Source organism: Artemia sp. Qi Xiang Cuo, chromosome 10, assembly GCF_049724085.1.
Source record: "Artemia sp. Qi Xiang Cuo chromosome 10, ASM4972408v1, whole genome shotgun sequence".
Classification (NCBI taxonomy): Eukaryota; Metazoa; Arthropoda; class Branchiopoda; order Anostraca; family Artemiidae; genus Artemia; species Artemia sp. Qi Xiang Cuo.
The window spans coordinates 8,429,196-8,449,204 of NC_142803.1; the positions used below are offsets into that span (position 1 = coordinate 8,429,196).

The 20,009-nt window shown below is 34.6% G+C and overlaps 1 protein-coding gene across 1 annotated transcript; it reads right to left on the reverse strand.

Moving 5' to 3' along the window:
* Positions 1–10,349: 10,349 nt before the first annotated feature.
* LOC148947435 (uncharacterized) lies at positions 10,350–20,009 on the reverse strand. The gene is made up of 3 exons (XM_089095844.1): positions 19,972–20,009; positions 14,545–15,038; positions 10,350–10,428 (listed from the first exon to the last, which is right to left on the reverse strand). The coding sequence occupies exons 1-3, from the start codon at positions 19,978–19,980 to the stop codon at positions 10,350–10,352; spliced, it is 582 nt and encodes a 193-aa protein (XP_088951970.1). The 5' UTR covers positions 19,981–20,009.

The window sequence follows — 20,009 nt, forward strand, 5'->3', positions numbered from 1 at the left end:
TATGCCTTGGGGGCATATAAGGTTTTTCATTGAAAAAGTGCCTTTTTTAATAGTTGAAAGTGATTGGGTAGCGACTAACGCCCCTGTCTCGCTCACCTTTTTCCAAAACACATCCAATAAAAATTTTGAGATTTATTTTGTTCAACGTAGTTGAACGTTCTGGAAATTAGGTCTTTTATGATGATAATCCCATCAGAGCCCTAAGTGCATGGGTTGTAAGCTATGTCCTGGGGGCATATTAGGTTTATATAGAAAGTTGTTGCATAAATCATAGGCAGCACGATCGCGCTGCCTAAGTAAAGAACGGGGACATTTGAGAACGAGACAAGAAACGGGGAATAAGTAAAGAGGAGGACACTCCCCCACAACCATCAGGGCAAGGGTTTTAAGTTATGCCCTGGGGGCATATAAGAACGAAGTTGGCACACTGTATTATTTATTAATTATTTCCTTTAGAGCAGGGCACTTCGTATCGAAGAAGTTGTCGTAGAAACTCCGAAAAGCGCTCATTCAATTGGAAATTGGAGTGGCTTGTGCCCTTTTTAATAGTCGGAAGTGATTAGAAGGCGACTAACACCCCTCTCACGCCCACCATTTCCCCGAACACATCCAATCAAAATTTTGAGATAGCCATGTTGTTTAACGTAGTTGAAAGTTCTGGTAATTCAGTCTTAGAGGATGACAACCAACCTAACAGACCCTAGGGTAAGGGTTGTAATTTTTGCCCTGGGGGCATATAAGGTGTTTATAGAAAGCGTTGTCATTTCCAAAAGGGCTCATTCGATTGGAAATCGAAAGGCCTAGTGCCCTTTTTAAAATTCAAAAGTGATTGGAAGGCTTGACTTTTTCAAACAGTTCGTGGTAACGAACTGTAAGTAAGGAGCGACCCGGCTCAATGGTAACCGAAACTCTAAAAAACGGAATTTTGGTACCAATAGATACATCAAAAGAATCATATTTTAATTCTGATTTCAAATATATAAGTTTCATCAAGTTTAATCTTACCCATCAAAAGTTACGTGCCTGAGAAAATTTGGCTGATTTTCGAAAAAAGGGGGAAAGACCCCCTAAAAGTTATAGAACCTTAATGAAATTCACACCGACATATTCAACGTATCAGATAACTCTACTGCAGAGGTTTCAAGCTCCTATCTACAAAAATGTGGAATTTTGTATTTTTTGCCAGAAGAAAGATCACGGGTGTGTGTCTATTTGTTTTTTATTTCCCCAGGGGTAATCGTATTGACCCAATAGTCCTATAATATCGTAGAAGGGCTCATTTGAACGGAAATTAATATTTATAGTGCCCTTTTTAAGCGACCAAATAAAATGAGGGCAACTAGGCCCCCACCTACGCTCATTTCTTTCTCAAAGTCACCCAATTAAAATTTTGAGATAGCCATTGTGTTTAGCATAGTCGAAAATCTAATAAATATGTCTTTTACGATGACTTAATCCCCCAAAGTTCCCAGGGGAAGGGCTGCAAGATATGAACTTTGCCCATTGCTTACATATTGTATTGGTTATTGGGAAGTATACAGACATTTTCAGGAAGAATTTTTTTCTGGTGGGGGGGAGGGGGCTGGAGGAGGGGGTTACTCGGGAGAATCTTTCCGCGGAGGATGTTTCTTTGGGGTTAGGGACATTTCTATGAAGAGGGCGCCAGATTTCCAAGCATTATTTAAAAAACGATCAAAAATTAAATTAAAAAAACAAGTACTTTCAACTGAAAGTAAGAAGCAACATTAGAACTTAAAATGAACAGAAATTATTACGTATATGAGGGGGTTCTTCCCCAAGTCAATACTTCGCTCTTTGCGCTACAGTTTTTTTTTTAGTGCTTTCAAAAGAGCTATCTATTCTAATTAAACGGCCGTTGTGATTCAGGGGTTTGTGAATTAAAAATTTGTTTAACTTTAAACGTAAAGAGCGTGGTATTGACTAAGGGGGAACCCCATCATATAAGTAATAACATATACGTAATAAAAAAAAACAATAAAAAAAAACAAGCGATACGGCTCAATAGTAAGTGAAACTTTTAGAAATGGAACTTTAATGTCAATAAATATATCAAAAGAATGGACGTATAATGCTGATTCTAAATATATGAATTATATTAAGTTTAGTATTACTCATCAAAGGCTACGAGCCTCAGAAAACTCACCTGATTTTTTAAAGAGGGGGAAACATCCCCTAAAAGTGAAAAATTTTTAATGAAAATCACACCGTCAGATTCAGCGTATCAGAAAACCCTATAACATAGGTTTCAAGCTCATATCTGCAAAAATCTGCAACTTTGTATTTTTTGCCAGAAGAAAAATATACGAATATAGAAATTCGTTACGTAAGTTAATTTGTAAATTACGTCAGAACCAAATTTAGAGACAGCCATTTAGCAAAAGAAAAGTAAAATTTTTATGCACATTTTGTTTACTTATTCAATGACGGCGAGCCAAAATAAAAGCTGCATTAACTAAAAAACGATCAGAAATTAAATAAAAAAACAAGTTTTTTAAACTGAAAGTAAGGAGCGACATTAAAACTTAAAACGAACAGAAATTATTCCGTATATGAAAGGGCTGTCCCCTCCTCAACGCCTCGCTCTTTACGCTAAAGTTTGACTCTGTCTCACAACTTTATTTTTTAAAACAATAAAAAACTTTAGCGTAAAGAGCGAGGCGTTGAGGAGGGGACAGCCCCTTTCATATACGGAATAATTTCTGTTCGTTTTAAGTTTTAATGTCGCTCCTTACTTTCAGTTTAAAAAACTTGTTTTTTTTTATTTAATTATAGTAAAGATCAAAGTGGATATAATGTATTATTTTTTGTATCGTTTTTTATAACTTTAATAAATACAAATAATTTTAACATTTTGATTACTAAATTTCAGTATATGTATATTAAACTGACAATGCACATTCATTTGTTAAAAACACATTCTTTCGACTATTAAAAAATGCCCCAGCCATTTGAATTTTTCCGTCAAATGAGCCTTTTTTGAAGTTTCTACGACAACACATGAGTAGGTTTTGGAGTAGGGTTTGCACAACATGAGTAGGGTTACTCGTTATAAAAGTTATAAGTTAAAAGTTATATATTATAAAAGTTATAAGTTATAAAAGTAAAATCATTTATATTTTTTTCAGTAAAGTGCAAATTTTGCTCTGGCCTTGGGAAGGCATAGGGGTTTTGCGCCCAACTTATGTTAATTTCTGCTCGTTTTGAGATTGACTAAGTTAATTATTGTGATTTCTGTTCGTTTTGGGTTTCATTTATTTATCGATGCTGATTTGCGGTAGTTTCACGCTTTGTAGATTATTTGATTTTATTTAATGGAGTTCTTTACTTTTCTCTGAAAAACTTATTTTCTTGAAAAAGTTTTTTTTTTTAATTAATAACAAACAAAGACTATTGCTTTAGAGCTAATGCAATATATATCTATGAAAAACAATGCAAACAAACTGGCTGATATTTCTTTTTAAGCTTGAATGTTTTTTCTTAAAGTGCAATAATGCTGGCTACAAAAGTCAAAATTTAATCTTTTTTAAACGATAAAATAACCTCAGTCAATCTATTTGTACTAGTTTTATAAATATTTATTGCACAGACTGCGAAGTAATAATTATTTTCCCAACTACATTTTAACGTTTTTCAGAGAACTAAATCCGAAAACATTCCCAGGCATTGTTCTTTCCTTTCAAATTTTTAAACTCAGGTGTTCTAATATTGTGCATTCAGCTTTGTGCAATAGTGATATAAAAGTATATCCAGGGGTCTGATGGTAAACACGCGAGTTTTTAAAAACATTTACCAAAATGGAACTTAGTCTACTATATTTTTGCTAAGATCTCGCAGAAATTGAATATTTCGAATGACAACCTTGTCTTTTGGAAAATTCAATTTATCAGTTATTTAATTTATCAGTTATTCAGTTATTGAATTTTCACTTATTCAAAATTCAATAACTTAAAGCCTGTTTTGATAGCCTCATTCAAGTTCATCCCTCACTTTCCAGGTTTATTAAGGCATGATATTAATTAGTTAACTAAAATTAAGTCTGTTCCTCGGTAATTTTTTTGCAGTTCATGTACTTACGAATAAAGTAAACATACCACTCGATGTCTTTTTTTATGCTCTTTCTAGATATACTAATTACTTTTGCCGTAAATGTATTTTACCCCCACCCCTATATATAACAACTAAGGGTATATATTTGCACATTAGGGGGGGGGGGTAAAGTTTAAACTTACCTCTCATTTGCATCATAAATAAATTTTACCCCCCCCCTAATGTGCAAATATATACCCTGAATTGGTATATATAGGGATGGGGGTGTAAAACCCATTTGCGGAAAAAATGTTTATTATATTTGGAAACAGCATAAAAAGAGGCATCAAGAGGTATGTTTACTTTATTCGTAAGTCAATTATATAAAATGCGAAAAATATACCTATTCCTCTTTAGTTAAATAAAGTTGACATCGTTCTCTAATTAAAAATAGATAAGGGGAATAATCTGGGACGATGCGTTCTTAATAAAAAGGCCTTTAGTTGACCTTGAAGTCAGGAGAGCACCCGTGATGTGCTAACAGAACTAATTAAATCTTCTGATTGGCCACGAATAACAGAAAATGGAACTTAAGTCTATTTCTCTTAATCATCTTGTGTACGCCTGTACGCCTTATGGCACGGCACCACACGAATGTGAACAATTTTTAAGTATTGTTTTATTTTTAACCTTGTTTTGTGTTACTCCAAGTAAATCTCAAGCAACTTTTATTTATTTTTAAAGTTTATATTATCAGTCCTGTTTTGATAGGTCTGTTAACAGATAAACAACTGCAGATGACTCGCATTCATTAGGTCCAGATTCCGGAATCTATCCATCAAGCCTGAACCTAAATCGTAATCAATAATTAAAAAGTAATGTTCTAAGTGGAAAGAAGATACTCTAGTGTAAGTACCTGTACTGAACTTTAGTTGCGAAATAAGTAGGCTTGAAAAACTGCTGGTGAAAGCCTGCATAACAAGGCTTTTCTAGTGATTCGGAAATAAGCAAAAACGATTGGGAACCTTTGATGATTTTGGAGATGAGTTTGTAGACGTAAGGATGTTTTTTGAAGAAAATGTAGCCTAATAAATGCATCTGTAAAACTGGAAAATCAGATAAAAATTAGAACACAAGAAAAGAAGTCTAGATCGTAAAATTTTAGTACTTTACGATTTTTCAGCAGCTTTCGACACAGTCCCACTACGACTAATAGTTCAAAATCTTTCAATATGCGTTTAAAAGTGTAGCAATGCAAAAGCAAAATGCAGGAGCTAGACATGGACTTAAAATACAAAAAAAAAAAAATGATTCTTGTAAAAGGCGGGATATACGTTATTTTGTTCAAGTACAAATGTGCCACTCGATGAAAAAAATACGGTTGAAAGATTTGGTAGGTCACTCCAGCTAAAAAAAAAATAACATAATCAGAACAAAAAAAAACAAAAGAAAAACAGTAAATTTTAGACATAAGAACATAAATCTATAGACTGTTTCAATTTTACAGGCCAGGAATTCTCGCTGATGAAACAAAAATAATCCTCCCATTCACTCAAGAAATATAATTGTTGTTTAATTTTCTAGAAACAAGTGAATCGAAATCTGCAGACATTTAAAATTTTTCCTTAGTCAACCAAATTTAACGATCCAATTAGTAAAAATTAGTAAAAAGGTGTTTGCCTCTATCAATAAAACTTACAAGGGGCAATAGTTCCAGTTCAATAAAATAAGGAGGGGAGGAGGAACAGATATATTGGATTTTTTTTCTTACTAAGATGCAAACAAAAAAGGAAAAGATATTTTACAAAGTCTAGGGGTCAATTTCCCTCCTTCAATTGGCATCCCTTGTAAGTACAGCATCTGAAAGATTTTATTTTAATGATGGGTTGCTGCTTATAACATAAATCACGGGGATTGGCAGATGACAAAAATAAAACCCAACCCAAGACAAAAATTTCAGGGTTTGTAAAATGAAGGATGTAAAATCAAATGAGTCCCAAGATGTGCCGTAGAATAGCGTTTTCATGTAAAAAAAATCAGAATTGTAGTAATAATTTCCCACTCACTTCTTTGGTCGGTTCCTCAATAAAAAAAAAAAATATGTAAAGAAAAACACGATCAAAAATATTTTTTTTAAGGTCAAACGAAAATTCTGAAAAATAAAGCGAATATTTCGGGAGGACAGCCGCCTCTCTTCTTCAGAGCGAATAAAAATTTTCAAGGGAAAAAAACGTTAAAATACAAAGAAAACCAAAATAATGCGGAGAACCAAAACGGAGAGTCAACCTGGGGAGCCAATACGATATATACGGAGGAGAAGCTAAGGCTTGTGGCTCCGAAAGTGTCAGATTTCTGCAATTTTACCTCCACCATCTACCATTTTCTGAACAGCCATCTTTTGAAATTATGTCTCAATTGTAACTATACCCCCCCCCTCTCCGGATAAATTTTGCGTTTGCACTTTGTGGTATTTCAGCAATATTTATTTATATCAAAATAAGTTCAAAGCCTAATTAAGATACATCAGAAAAAAATGATTTCAGTAAAAAATTTATTACCACCAAACTGAATAAACACGTTACCCTAACTTTATTAACAGACGGATGTCATGGATTTATTTTTTAACTTAGCCAGGAATGGCGATTCGGGAGAAAGGGTTAATTTCCCTTAAAATTTAAAAAAAAACACTTTTTTGTAATTTTTTTTTATTTTCGTTAATACAACTAAAAAAAATACTATATGCTCTCTTCCACTGGATTCTGAGAAATACTATTTTTTTGCATCTTCACAAGAAAACGGAAACAATCCTTGCCCTACCTCCTCCATTTTTATGAATTAGTGTCCCACAGCCTTGAAAGGGAAGACAGACATATTTAAAAAAAAAATCTAAATAAAAAAAAAACGATCAGAAATTAAATAAAAAAAACAAGTTTTTTAAACTGAAAGTAAGGAGCGACATTTAAACTTAAAACGAACAGAAATTATTCCGTATATGAAATGGGCTGTGCCCTCCTCAACGCCTCGCTCTTTACGCTGAAGTTTTTATTGTTTAAAAAAAAGAGTTGTGAGAAAGTCAAACTTTAGCGGGAAGAGCGAGGCGTTGAGGAGGGCACAGCCCCTTTCATATACGGAATAATTTCTGTTCGTTTTAAGTTTTAATGTCGCTCCTTACTTTCAGTTTAAAAAACTTGTTTTTTTTATTTAATATGCTAAGAGTCAAGGCTCCAACTGAACTTTCATGTCGTACACATCCCCACAGCAAGGTGGCTAAGTAATTAAGCATTAATTGTATGGTAAATTAATGGATGGAGAATCGTATGAATGAAAAAAAAAGATTTTAGGAAAAAGGTAGATAAAATGTACTAGGAGAGAAAAAAATATGTATGTGAGGAATTATAAAAGTTGAAAGCTATGGAACGTCGAGTAAGAGGTAAGATAGATAGGTAGTAAAATGAAGTAATAATAGAGAAATAGGGGCAAATTAGATTACAAATAAGCAAAGAGTCTTATATAAAGAAAAAGAAGAAAGAAACAGGATTGATTTTTTTTTCTTTCAGGAGTAGGAAAAAGAAACAAAAAGCGGTTTGATTCTATCCATTACGTGATGTATCAGCAACCTATTAAACGAAAGAGAAAGAGAACGAAAGAGAAGAGGAAACGCAGAAAGGAGGACCAAATACCGCTGGATAAAAGAAAGAAAAGAAGAAGAATTTAAAATATGCATTAGAAAATGATTTTGTATTTTTTTCAATATTATAGTCTCTTTTTGATAAAAAAAAAAAAAAAAATTAAGCAGCAGGCCTCAAAGCAAATCACTGCAAACAAATTTGATTAATTCAGCTTCGTAGAGTTTAAGAAAAGAAATGACATAACTTTTATTCAAACTTTACCACACAACACCGTTGAAGCAAAGACTAAATAGTGAGCCTGTCATGTCAATTTGACATTTTATTGCGCTAAATATCATAAACTATGTGTTCCACTTTATTTTCATTGACCAAAACACTGAAACAACCTAAGAAGTCCCGAAGACTGATAAAAATCCCTTAAAATTCCCAAATCCTCGAGTTAAACAGTTCGCCCCGAGAAGGTAAAAAAATGCCTACTTTAGGGAAGATTTCCCTAAAGAGAGAGAACCAATGCGGTCAGTCAAATGGGTACCAACGGGTAATTTTACAAATTATCCCCTTTTCGAAGCACCCGCTTTTCAGAACCCTACTTAGCCACTGTCATTATCGTAGCTTCCAATAGTCTAATCTTGGCACACAAACCTATATTCCTATTGTTCAAAAACTGAACTTTGGAAACACACCCCGGGCGTTTGTTTTCTAATTTCTACGTCCTCGCTGCATCCAACAAGTTTATTAATAATTCAACTCAAGTTAGTAAACCTATTCACTTGATCGATCTTCTCGTTACCTAACATGACCTCTTTAACATCATTTGTCTAAGTGACTTCGTCTTCTTAACATTAATTTTCAAACATATTTTTTCACCCTTAATTCTCAGAACTTCCAAAAATTTATCCATTTTATCTAGGACACCTAGAATAATCTGCATAAATATTTCATTCCATGTTCTTCCATAGACTTTGCTGGTTCAATAGGTCAAAGTCCATCAAAATGATCCGTATTATATTTTTAATAGAATACATGCTTTTATCTTAATTTTGTTAGGTCAAATACCAGGCAAGTAGCTTAAAGGATCCCTTCCAAATAATCCATGTAAAAGGGAATAGGACACAACCCTGCTTAGCTCAGGATTTAGGATTAAATCAGCAGCTAACCTCACTTCTTATCATATCCGCAACAATATTGCTCTTGTATATACCCCTAATTACTTTAATGTTCTTTCCAGGTATCAAACAGTTCGTGGTAACGATCTGTAAGTGTAACTAAAGAGCCACTCAGGTCATTAGTAACCGAAACTCTAAAAAACAGAATTTTGATAACAATAGATATATCAAAAGAATTAACTATGTATGCTGATTCCAAATACATAAGATTCCTTAAGTTTCATGTTACCCGTCGAAAGTTAAGAGCCTGAGAAAGTGTGCTTTATTTTCGAAAAAGGGGAGAAACACCCCCAAAAAGTCATGGAATCTTATTGAAAATCACACACTGGGATTCAGCGTATAAGAGACTTATATTGCAGAGGTTTCAAGCTCCCGTCTGCAAAAATGTGGAATTTTCCATTTTTACCAGAAGAAAGAGCACGGATGCGTGTTTATTTTTGTTTGTTTTTTGTTCTTTCCAGGGGTGATCGTATCGAACCAGGGGTCCTAGAAAATCGGGAGAGGACTCGTTTAAAAGGAAATTAAAAACTATAGAGCCATTTTTAAGTGACGAAAAATATTGGAGGGCAACTAGCCCTCCTTCCACGTCCATTTTTCCCCATAGTCAGTCGATCACAATTGTGAGATAGTCTTTTTATTCAACATACTTGAAAGTTCCGTTAACTGTCTTTGGGGATGACACGATCCCGAAGAGCCCCCAAGGAAATACATTTTTTGGTGAGGGAGGATTTTCTGCGGGGGAATTTTTTACGGGGAGAATTTTTCGTTGGGAGGAAAAGTTTCTGAAGGTGAGCTTTCGAGGGAAAATTTTACACCAGGGGATTTAGCCAGAATTCCTATTTAAAAATTCCTATGCCAGAAGTCCTATTCCTATATCCCCCCCCCACACACACATACATTACTCTTACACTATACTACTCACACTCATTCCAAGTTTTACAATTAGTGCTACAGTCTTGTTTACAAAACAGAATCTGGAAAATCAAACTTTTGGAATAAACTATAAAAATAAGCCCATTCTTAGGATGATGGATATTACAAAATGATATAAAATCTGAAAAAGTTAAGAGAAATTGTAATAATCTTGCAACAATACAAAAGAGGAGACAAAGATCGCATTTCTGTTTGTATGTTGAAACAGAAGAAATACTTGAACGTATTTGCTTGAATATCAATAATGTATTCCGTTCGTAATTTTTGGGTAAAACAATAATTCAAAATTTATGTGTGATTAACAAATCAGATGGAAAATTTAAGTCATGAATTTTTGAGCTTCGAATAGATGGACATCTTAGAATAGTGGTTTTCCTATTTCTATTGCAAAATAATATAAGCAACTTGGCAAACGACCCTCTTTCTGCTCGTCTGCTTGAAAAAATGAAAATAAATATATGCACTCTCTTTAAACCAAAGTGTCTCTTAAAACTAAGAATTACAATTTCAATATTTAATTTAAATTGTGTAAACAATAAATACAAAAAATAAATACATATTATATAACTTAAAATTAGAACCAGCCCATAGGATGCATGTTATTACGATGCCCGTGGAAATGATCATGTATATGTGGAGCTAGATGATTCACCCTGAAAATAGAAATGGAAATAAACACTGCCATCAACTTCAAGTGTCCTACGTAAGTCAAGTGGCATATGGCATCCTATGTAGGTCAAGTGGCATCAACTTCAAGTAGCATGTAATGTTCAAGCATGTGAATAAAATCAGAATTACATACAGCACTAATTATATATCCCGTTCTTAATTTGTTGAGCTGAAGAATATTCAATTTTCAAGCGTAAATCTTAGTGATTGACCAGACAGAGACTTAAAACCTTTGTGGCGACAAGTTACACAGTGTAGTAATGTACAACGTTCACATAGACATTTTTTTCTTTATATAGATTCATTTTGCAAATTTTTAAATTATTTCAATCTGAAAGTATGTACAGTTGTACTTATAGGAAGTGCACAGTCTGTGCAAGTTGTACGGATAAAATACGCATTTAAGCATTTTTATGGCGAGGGTCTGTAGATATGTTTCAAAATGGGAAAAAGTCTGCAAAACACTGCAAACATTGCAAAAAGTCTGCAAAACACTCTGCATATTATTAAAGACGAAAAAACAAGACAGGCAACACCAGACCGTTGTGTCTGACTCTTATATTTTAGCGAATGTTGCAAAATGTCCACATTTGTTCTCTCTCTCTCCTTTTAATCAAATAGTTGTGGCCTTAGACACGAATAAATAGGTCGAACGCTTGAACACTCTTACAAAAAAAAAAAAAAAAAAAAAAAAAAAAAAAAAAAAACTCAACAAGTACCGGCAGCAGAAACAATAGGAAAAGTTGGCGACTCCTTCTTGATGCTTTTGTCACCGTGGACCATGGGTCACATGGGTCACCGTGGGTCACCGTGAACGCACAGGTGGGACAGCCGGATCTAAGGTCTAAGGTGAAGCTAGACTACTGATAAAAAAAAACATTTCCCAAAATTTAAGAATGGAATTGGACAAAACCCATCAGCTTCTTTCTTACACATTTGTTTACGTCACAATGTTGTTTTCTTAAAAAGTTTTCTTGTCACCACAACGGTAAATTTAAAATTCTGAGATGATAACGTATTATTGTCAATGGAGCCGTTTTATTGATTATAAAAACAGGCTACTTCATGCATTCTCATAAAGGATCAACTGTTCCCCAAAACATTCTAAATAGTAGCATCTCTATCACAAATTAAATAAAAAAAAACAAGTTTTCTTAACTGAAAGTAAGGAACAACGTTAAAACTTAAAACGAACAGAAATTATTCCGTATATGAAAGGGGCTGTCCCCTCCTCAACGCCTCGCTCTTTACGCTAAAGTTTGTCTTTCTCACAACTCTATTTTTTTTAAACAACAAAAAAACTTTAGCGTAAAAAGTGAGGCGTTGAGGAGGGAACAGCCCCTTTCATATACGGAATAATTTCTGTTCGTTTTAAGTTTTAACGTCGTTCCTTACTTTCAGTTAAAAAAACCTTTTTGTTTTGTTTAATTTTTGAATGTTTTTGAATTAATTCAGGTTTTGATTTTGGCTCACCGTACATGAATAACTAAAACAAAATTTTCATATTAATTTACTTTTATTTGGTTAAAAGGCTTTCTTGAAAGTTGCTTAATTTTATTTACCAACGTTTTTACTAGTAATAAATACACGTAACTGACGAATAAACTGGCGTAGCACAGTTCTGAATTCATATAATTTCAACACGTATATTAGGGGGCTCGCCCCCTAGTCAATACCTTGCTCTTGAAGCTAAAGTTCGAATTTTGTTCCAATTCTTTAAAAATGGCCGCTTAATCACAAAGGCCGTTAAATAGAATAAATACCTCTTATGAAAGTACTAAAAAAACTTTGGCTTAAAGAGCGAGGTATTGACTAGGGGGAGAACCCAATCATATATTTAATATTCTCTGTTCGTTTTAAGTTTTGATGTTGCTGCTGTTGCAGTTAAAAAACTTGGTTTTTTTTATATTTAATTTCTGATCTTTTTTAAATAATGCTGGGAAATCCAGCGTCCCCTTCATAGTAATGTCCCTTCCGCCATGAAAACTTCCTTCATGGAAAGATCCTCCCACATAACCTCCGACCCACTCCCCCCCCACTACCAGAAAAAAAACTGAAAACGTCTGTATACTTCCCAATAACCAATACTATATGTTAACATTGGGTAAAGTTCATAACTTTGAGACCTCCCCCCGGGTAGCTCGGGGGATTAAGTGATCCTAAAACACATACTTATAATATCTTCGAACATGCTGAACAAAGTGGCTACCTCAAAATTTTGATCGGGTAACTTTGGGAAAACAATGAGCGCGGGAGGGGGCCTAGTTGCCCTCCATTTTTTGGTCACGTAAAAAGGGCACTAGAACTTTTTATTTTAATTCCAATGAGCCCTCCTACGATATTCTAGGACCACTGGGTCGATACGATCACCCCTGGGGAAAAAATAAATAAATAAATAAACACACATCCGTGATCTTTCTTCTGACAAAAAATGCAAAATTCCACATTTTTGTAGATAGGAGCTTGAAACCTCTACAGTAGGGCTCTCTGATACGCGGAATATGATGGTGTGATTTTCATTAAGGTTCTATAACTTTTAGAGGGTCTTTCCCCCTTTTTTCGAAAATCAGCCAAATTTTCTCAGGCGCGTAACTTTTGATGGGTAGAACTAAATTTGATTAAACTTATATATTTAAAATCAGCATTAAAATTTGATTCTTTTTATGTATCTATTGGTATCAAAATACCGTTTTCTAGAGTTTCGGTTACCATTGAGCCGGGTCGCTCCTTACTTAAAGTTCGTTACCACGAATTGTTTGATTGCAATTTTTCAGCATTGCAAATTGCAACAATGACACTGTTTCTATCATACAAACACACGTGTGTGCTTAAATAATAATAAGATGGCACAATGGTACCGGTTACATTAAATGTACTTAGGAAGGGCTTTTGAATACTAGGTGACCTAATTTGCTTGTTTTTTGTTGTTGTTGTTATAGGATAGGATCTAAGATTGTTATAGGATTGAAGTAAAGTATATAGTAGGAGGATTTTTTTTTACTAATTTTGTGAATAAACAGGACTAATGCATTTTTAAACTAAATACACCAAATACTAAAAAGCAAATATCGTCAAAGACTGTTCCAGCAATAAAAGAGGGTAACATTGACAATAATCCCAAATTATTTACCTAAGCTAAGAATGGGTTTAGTACACCAGCATATACGATTATCTGGTTTAATTTTGGGCTAGAATTCTTGGTACTTATTAAGAATCCAGAAAAGACGCGATATATTGTATAGCGAACATGAAAAAATAAACTAGTCAAGCAGGTTTACAATATTTAAACGTTAGTTTTTTTGGGGTTGTAGGGGCAAAAAAAGGTACCTAGGTTAGGTTATGCATTTACTATATGCTTTGCTGTACCCCCCCCCCTAATGTGCAAATATATAGCCTAATTTTGTTCATAAACTATTATTTTTTCATCCTATTTTGTTTTATTTCATTAACATTAACGAAACTTCACTTCTCGCGTCTTCTCTGGATTATCAATATGTACCGAATTCTTAAAATTGTAATGCGCGAGAAGGTACCCACTTTCTGTCACATAATGTACATCTGAAAACGCCATTTGTGCTGCAGTTTTTCCACTCTTGGCACAGTTTTTGCCACGCTTGGCAAGTGCCGCCAGGTGTATGTGATTTACGAAAGTGGGTTTCCCTCGGTCAGAAGTAAAGAACAAGAAACAATAAAAAGTTGTTTTTTTTAATAGTGAAAAATGGAAAATTTTACGAAGTAATTTAAAGGAAGAGTTTTAATTAAATCATCACCAAGTTAAAAGTTTTTTAAATTAATTTTAAATTAATATTAAGTTTTTTAAGTTTTTTTAACTTAATGGCACCTCCAGTCAACTTGTAACTCACTATATTTACTCGGGTTACAGAGGTTTCTTGTTAACATTACAAAAAGAAGAAGATTGTAACCATTTAAAAAATAGATTTATTGCTAAAGCACGTGTCATAGACTTTTTTCGATAAAAATAAAAGAAATATCACCTCTTTAATTATTTGATACTACCACAAAATCAACCAACAAAGATAGGAAAATCAATCCTGACTAAAACTAATTGTTCTTATTTCTTCAACTTTTGAGGTACTTACACAAGACTTCCAAGACCGCCAAGGCCACCATGTGGTCTTTGGGGGTAGCCTCCGTATCCATGTCCATATTGGTTATAACCTCCGTATCCGGGACTATATCCTCCTGGTCTCCCATATCCACCACTGTTATACCCATTAAATCTGTTGCCATGAAAAGCACCCGGATAGTTGTATCCAGACTGTCCACCAAAGTTGCCTGATCCTTGGTTATAGTTACCATTTGGTGAGTTTTCTTGTATTGCACTGTTTGCTGCGTTTTGGACTATTCCAGTACTTGTAGTAGCAGAGCCACTGCCCAGGTCAATATTGGCTTGTGCATTATTGTTAGTTATATCTTGATCAATATTATTGATTTTTTGCACTTGGATGTTGATCAAGCCCATCCCACCATTTTGATAAAGAGCATTGTCACCATCATTAGCACCCGCTCCCACCAGTGGTAATGACTGGGGAGACACATACGCCACTGAAGAAAGAACTAGGAACAGTAGAACCTATAATTGATAAGAATAAGCGTGTCAATAGCCAATCTCAAATTATCAATAGCAAATTATTAAATTAAACGAAACAATTTTTTTCAAATTAAAGTAAGGAGTAAGATTGAAACTCAAACCGAAAAGGAATTATTACGTATATGGGGGGGGTGCCCCCTTCTCAGCTCCTCACTCTTCACACCAAAGTTTGTTAGTGCTTTAAAAAATCTTCTTTTTGTTCTCATTAAAAGACCCTTGTGTTTCAAAAGTCGCTATTAAAGAATAGGGATAACGTTCAAACTTTAGCATAAAGAGCGAGGTGTTGAGGAGGGGCAACCCCCTTCATATACGTAATAATTTCTGTTCATTTAAAAATTCAATGTTGCTCCTTACTTTCAGTTGAAAAAAACTGTTTGTTTTTCAATTTAATTTCTGATGGTTTTTTAAATAATCCTGAGAAATCCGGCTCTACCAAGGAAAAATCTCCCTCTTGCCACAGAAAGATCATCTAGACAATTCAATCCCGGTGAAAATTTTATCCAGGACAATTACCCTTAACATCTCTTAACACGTAAAATTGAGTCGGTAAAGAGAAAATAGGACAAATGAAAAGAATTTCGTATAGGAATTCTGGCAAATTCCCCCAGTGTAAAATATCCCCTGAAAAACTCAATCCCAGAAAATTTCCCTCCCCCTGGAGAATTTCTATCCGTCCATCCACCCATGTAAAATTCCCGCAGCAGAAAATTAACCACACCTCACCCAGACGAAAAATGTCTGCATACTTCCCAATAAGAACTACTATCCGCAAACAATGGGGAAATTTTATAACTTGAAGACCTATCCCCAGGCTTTGGTTATCTTCAAAGGCATAGTTTTTAGACTTTTTAACTGTGCTAAACAAAATGGCTTTCTCAAAATTTTGATTGGACGATTTTTGGGAAAAAGGAGCGTGGGAGGGGTGTAAGTTGCCCTCCAGTATTTTTGGTCACCGAAGAAGGGCACTTTAAGTTTAAATTTCGTTTGAATGAGCCGTTTCCCGATATTTTAGGACTATAGGTTCATTGCAATGACCCCTGGAAAAAAACAAATAAATGCACATCCGTGATTTTTCTTCTGGCAAAAAAATTGGTGTAATTTTCATTAAGATTCCTTGACTTTTAAAATTAGAAAAAAAAATTTCAGAATCGTATCTTTTGAATGATAACACTAAACTTAATGAATCTTATATATTTGGAATCAATATAATAAGCCGATCTTTTGGTATAAAATGTTGATATCAAAATTTCGTTTTTTAAAGTTTCGGTAACTATTGAGCCGCATAGCTCCTTACTTACAGTTCAATACCGCAAATTGTTTGTTACTATTAATATTTACTTATAAGCCGTCCTGGCTAAGTGGACGTGCGCTGGGTTGAGTATTCTTTGTCCATGGGGCACGGGTTCGATCCCTGGCATGGCCAATTATTTGGTTTGTGACGCGGGTCAGTGGTGTGACTCTGTAAGCTTAGCCAGAGTCAACCCAGCTCTAAATGGGTACCTGGAGAAATATGGGGAAGGTGAGCAGGAAGGGTATGCGAAAGCGCAGGATGGCTGGCCCCCAGTCCCCCCCCATTGCACTTCCTGGCTGAAGGGCCAAGAAACTTAGATCAGCACCGCCGGTTTGGACCCTAAGGGTCTAGTGCTGCCATACTTACTTTACTTGCTATTAATATTTACTGAAACTCTCTTTTAGTAAATACAAAGCTCTGAATCAAGCTAAAAATTAAAAAAAATATCACGCTTGGGGACAGAAAACTATGGTCAAAATTATTTAACAATATAATCAGCTATAGCTTAAGCTGCTTTTAATAGTACGTGTGAAATTTCTAATGCAAAGTGGTGAAGCTACGGTACGTTAAGCGTAACCTTCACACTAGGTTATCGTAAAAATCCATAGAACCATGAGAACCATAGAATCCATCGTCTCAGATCTTTATTCAAAAAAAAAACCGAAATGGAGAAGAAGATTTGGAGAAGGAGAAGGAGACAATCTTATGGCTAATGCAACAGGATGGTCTGTGACAAAACGACGGAGTGAAAGACTTTCTAGGATAAGGAGATACAGGGCCCGTACAATTTTTGCTGAAAGTAATAAAATATGTTTTCGGCCAGAAAAATCTTGTCCAAGGAGGACACTCAATTAAGGCAACCAGGCTCACCAGAAGTAAATGTAGCTATGGCTCTGTAATATTTGGCTACGGGAGTTTCAATGGCTACGGTTCATTATGACTTTTACCTAGGAATATCAACAGTATGTGATATTCTTAATCATACTCTAAGGCAATTGGTTTCTAGCATAGCCTTGGAGTCTCAAAAAAACATTTGACTATGATGTATATTACCAAAAATTCTCAAGATGCAAGTAAATCAATGTCTCAAGTCAAATAGCTTATCAAAAACATATCATTGAGACCAATAAGGGTTTACAGAAAAATCTGTCAGAAAATAAGACAACAAAATTAATTACAAGTAGATATTTCTACTAGAAGTCTTTATTGTAATTTAGTGTTTAGTGAAAAAAAGAACTTCAATAAACCTTGTTGAGGCTTAATCATTATTTTAACGAAATCCATATTTTTATTTAATAAGCACTGATGAATGATTTTAATTGAGTACTTAGTGAGGCTTGTCTTTTCTATTTAGTATTGAGAACAATAGGCTCCTTCTCCGCCCTATTAATCCAAAAAGTAAATTCCGAGGAAAATATTGATATATTAAAAATATTGGATATCTGTCACCAGTTTACCTTAGCAGTCATAGCTGGAAGACTTAACATCCATTAGAAAAACAAATGATTTATATTAACAGATACTCTATTGCATATAGGCTGTACTGATGGAGAAAATGTGGGAATACAATGCTCCGGAATGCATGATAATTAAGACAATAATGCACAGTCAGCCCGTTACAATAAAATTAAAAAACAAAAAAAAATTATATAACAACTTTCGGGGTAGACCCTACTGATGTGGACAAGACAAAGAAGAATTGTGGGGAAAAAGGTGACTTCCTATCCGCGTTGGATGATTATTTTTGTGATGATGATTATTGATGATAAATGATGATTATTTCCCTTAATTTCCAAACATAAACTTACGTAACGTATAGTTCATATGTTATAAACCTACGTTACGTAAGTTTATACGTTATAAACAACGTTCGTACACGTTATAAACAACGTTATAAACTTACTTATGTTGACCTTGAACCTGTGTTTAGTTCAAGTCTAATTGTCATTGCCTATTTGAAGTGCGCAATTTGCTCGTACCCAGGACACTAGGTAAGAGGGAGGTACCCCAAACCCAGTCTCCCCAAAATTAATTGATTATTTCGGTTGTTCTCATGCTTTCATGTAATATACCGGTTTTGCTAAGCTGACCAATATGCCCTTGCACTCTCTGAAAGACGAATTCCTATATGAACAACTCTAAATCCCTCCCCGCGATATATGGATCTCCCTCTTAGACTCAGCACCCTCTATTGATATGGTTCTTGAGGTGCTTGGAAGTTTTGGTTCTTTTTGTTTCGTATTCCTTTTTTTTTTTTTTTAAATGTGCTACATCACCGCTGTTCCTTCGCCGAAACAGATCGAAACTCGAAATTTTTATACGAAACTTCTTTGTTTCCAGATGAAACTTATTCTTGATGGAACCGAAAGATGTTTTTTTCCGAGTTTTCCACTCTCCTAAAATCTATTTATTCAGTTATTCATTCATTTATAATGACGCCTCAAGACTTCAAAGGTCCTCACATCGGCGTTTTCGCAGCTGGGTTTGAACCCTGGGCCATTCATGTCCAGGCAAGGATCAATCTATTGTTCCGCCACAGGACTCCCAAAATGCATGACGTATATAAATATTCTTTGTAATTACTGGAGCATTGTGCTGCCCCCTAGCGATGTGAAAAAATGTCATATATCCTGCTGATTACCTTTAACCATCACCAGTGTATATTGCTTGCCATTCTAAAATCAACTTGCTATTGCCAATAGTCTCTTGTGCCACGGACCGCGAAGGTAAAATCCGACTTCTTGAATTGATTAAGTGCAAATTTACGCATCCATACATTCCTTCAAAAATTAAAAATAAATCGGGAATTCAATTTTCAACTAATAAAAGTTCTATATACAGTTATGCAGTTTTTGGAAGGTAAGGGCTGCTAAATTAAAAAAAAATCAAGTTGATGAAAAATCAGCAAAAATAAGCGCAAAACATATGGTACTAAAAAGCCTAAAAAGGAGTAGCTCTCCTTTGAAGGTTTAGTTATCTTTGAAAATTAGCAAATTGGTAATGTTTGAATGTTTACAGACTAAAAGCACTCTCAAATTTCACAAATTTGCTTCACTTGTCTATTTTTACGGTTCAATGTGGAAACACTGGCAAAAATTCGATACTGCCTTCAAAACATTATAATGTTGGACAACTAGATGAAAAATTTGAAGAAAAGTCTTCGGATACGAATAGTGCTAACGTCAGTCTAAAAGGCAAAAAATGTTTGGTTTTTTCACTGTCCTTTTTACTTTAAAGAATAATTCTGCTCGTGAACCGATGTGGTCGTGGGTCAGGTAAGATCTAAGAGCCTAAGATATATAACTGTGTCCTAAAGGTAAACAAATATCGAGAATATAAAGAGACTGAGGACTAGAGCTTCTATTTGGTTGACCTGATGTTAAAACTGACTGAAAACTTAAATTAAAAAAGATTAAAGGTCGTCCTCGTCTCGGGTGGGAGGACGTCATAAAGAAAGATTTAAAGGAAATGGGAACTACATGGGAGGATGTAAAAAGGGATATTTTGAATAGATTGGGGTAGAGGAGGAGCGTGCGTAGCTGTGTTGACCTCAGGCGGCTTGGTGCTGAGGTGAACTGTTAGTAGTAGTAGTTAGTAGTAAGAATAAAATAGAAATTTACTTACGAAATACATTTCCTTAGTCCTTCCTGTTGTCTTTGCAA

Coding starts and splice junctions, on each gene's coding strand:
- LOC148947435 (XM_089095844.1), bottom strand. Junction 10,429..14,544: donor GGCGGTCTTGGAAGTCTTGT/GTAAGTACCTCA, acceptor TTCTATTTTCAG/GGTGAATCATCTAGCTCCAC.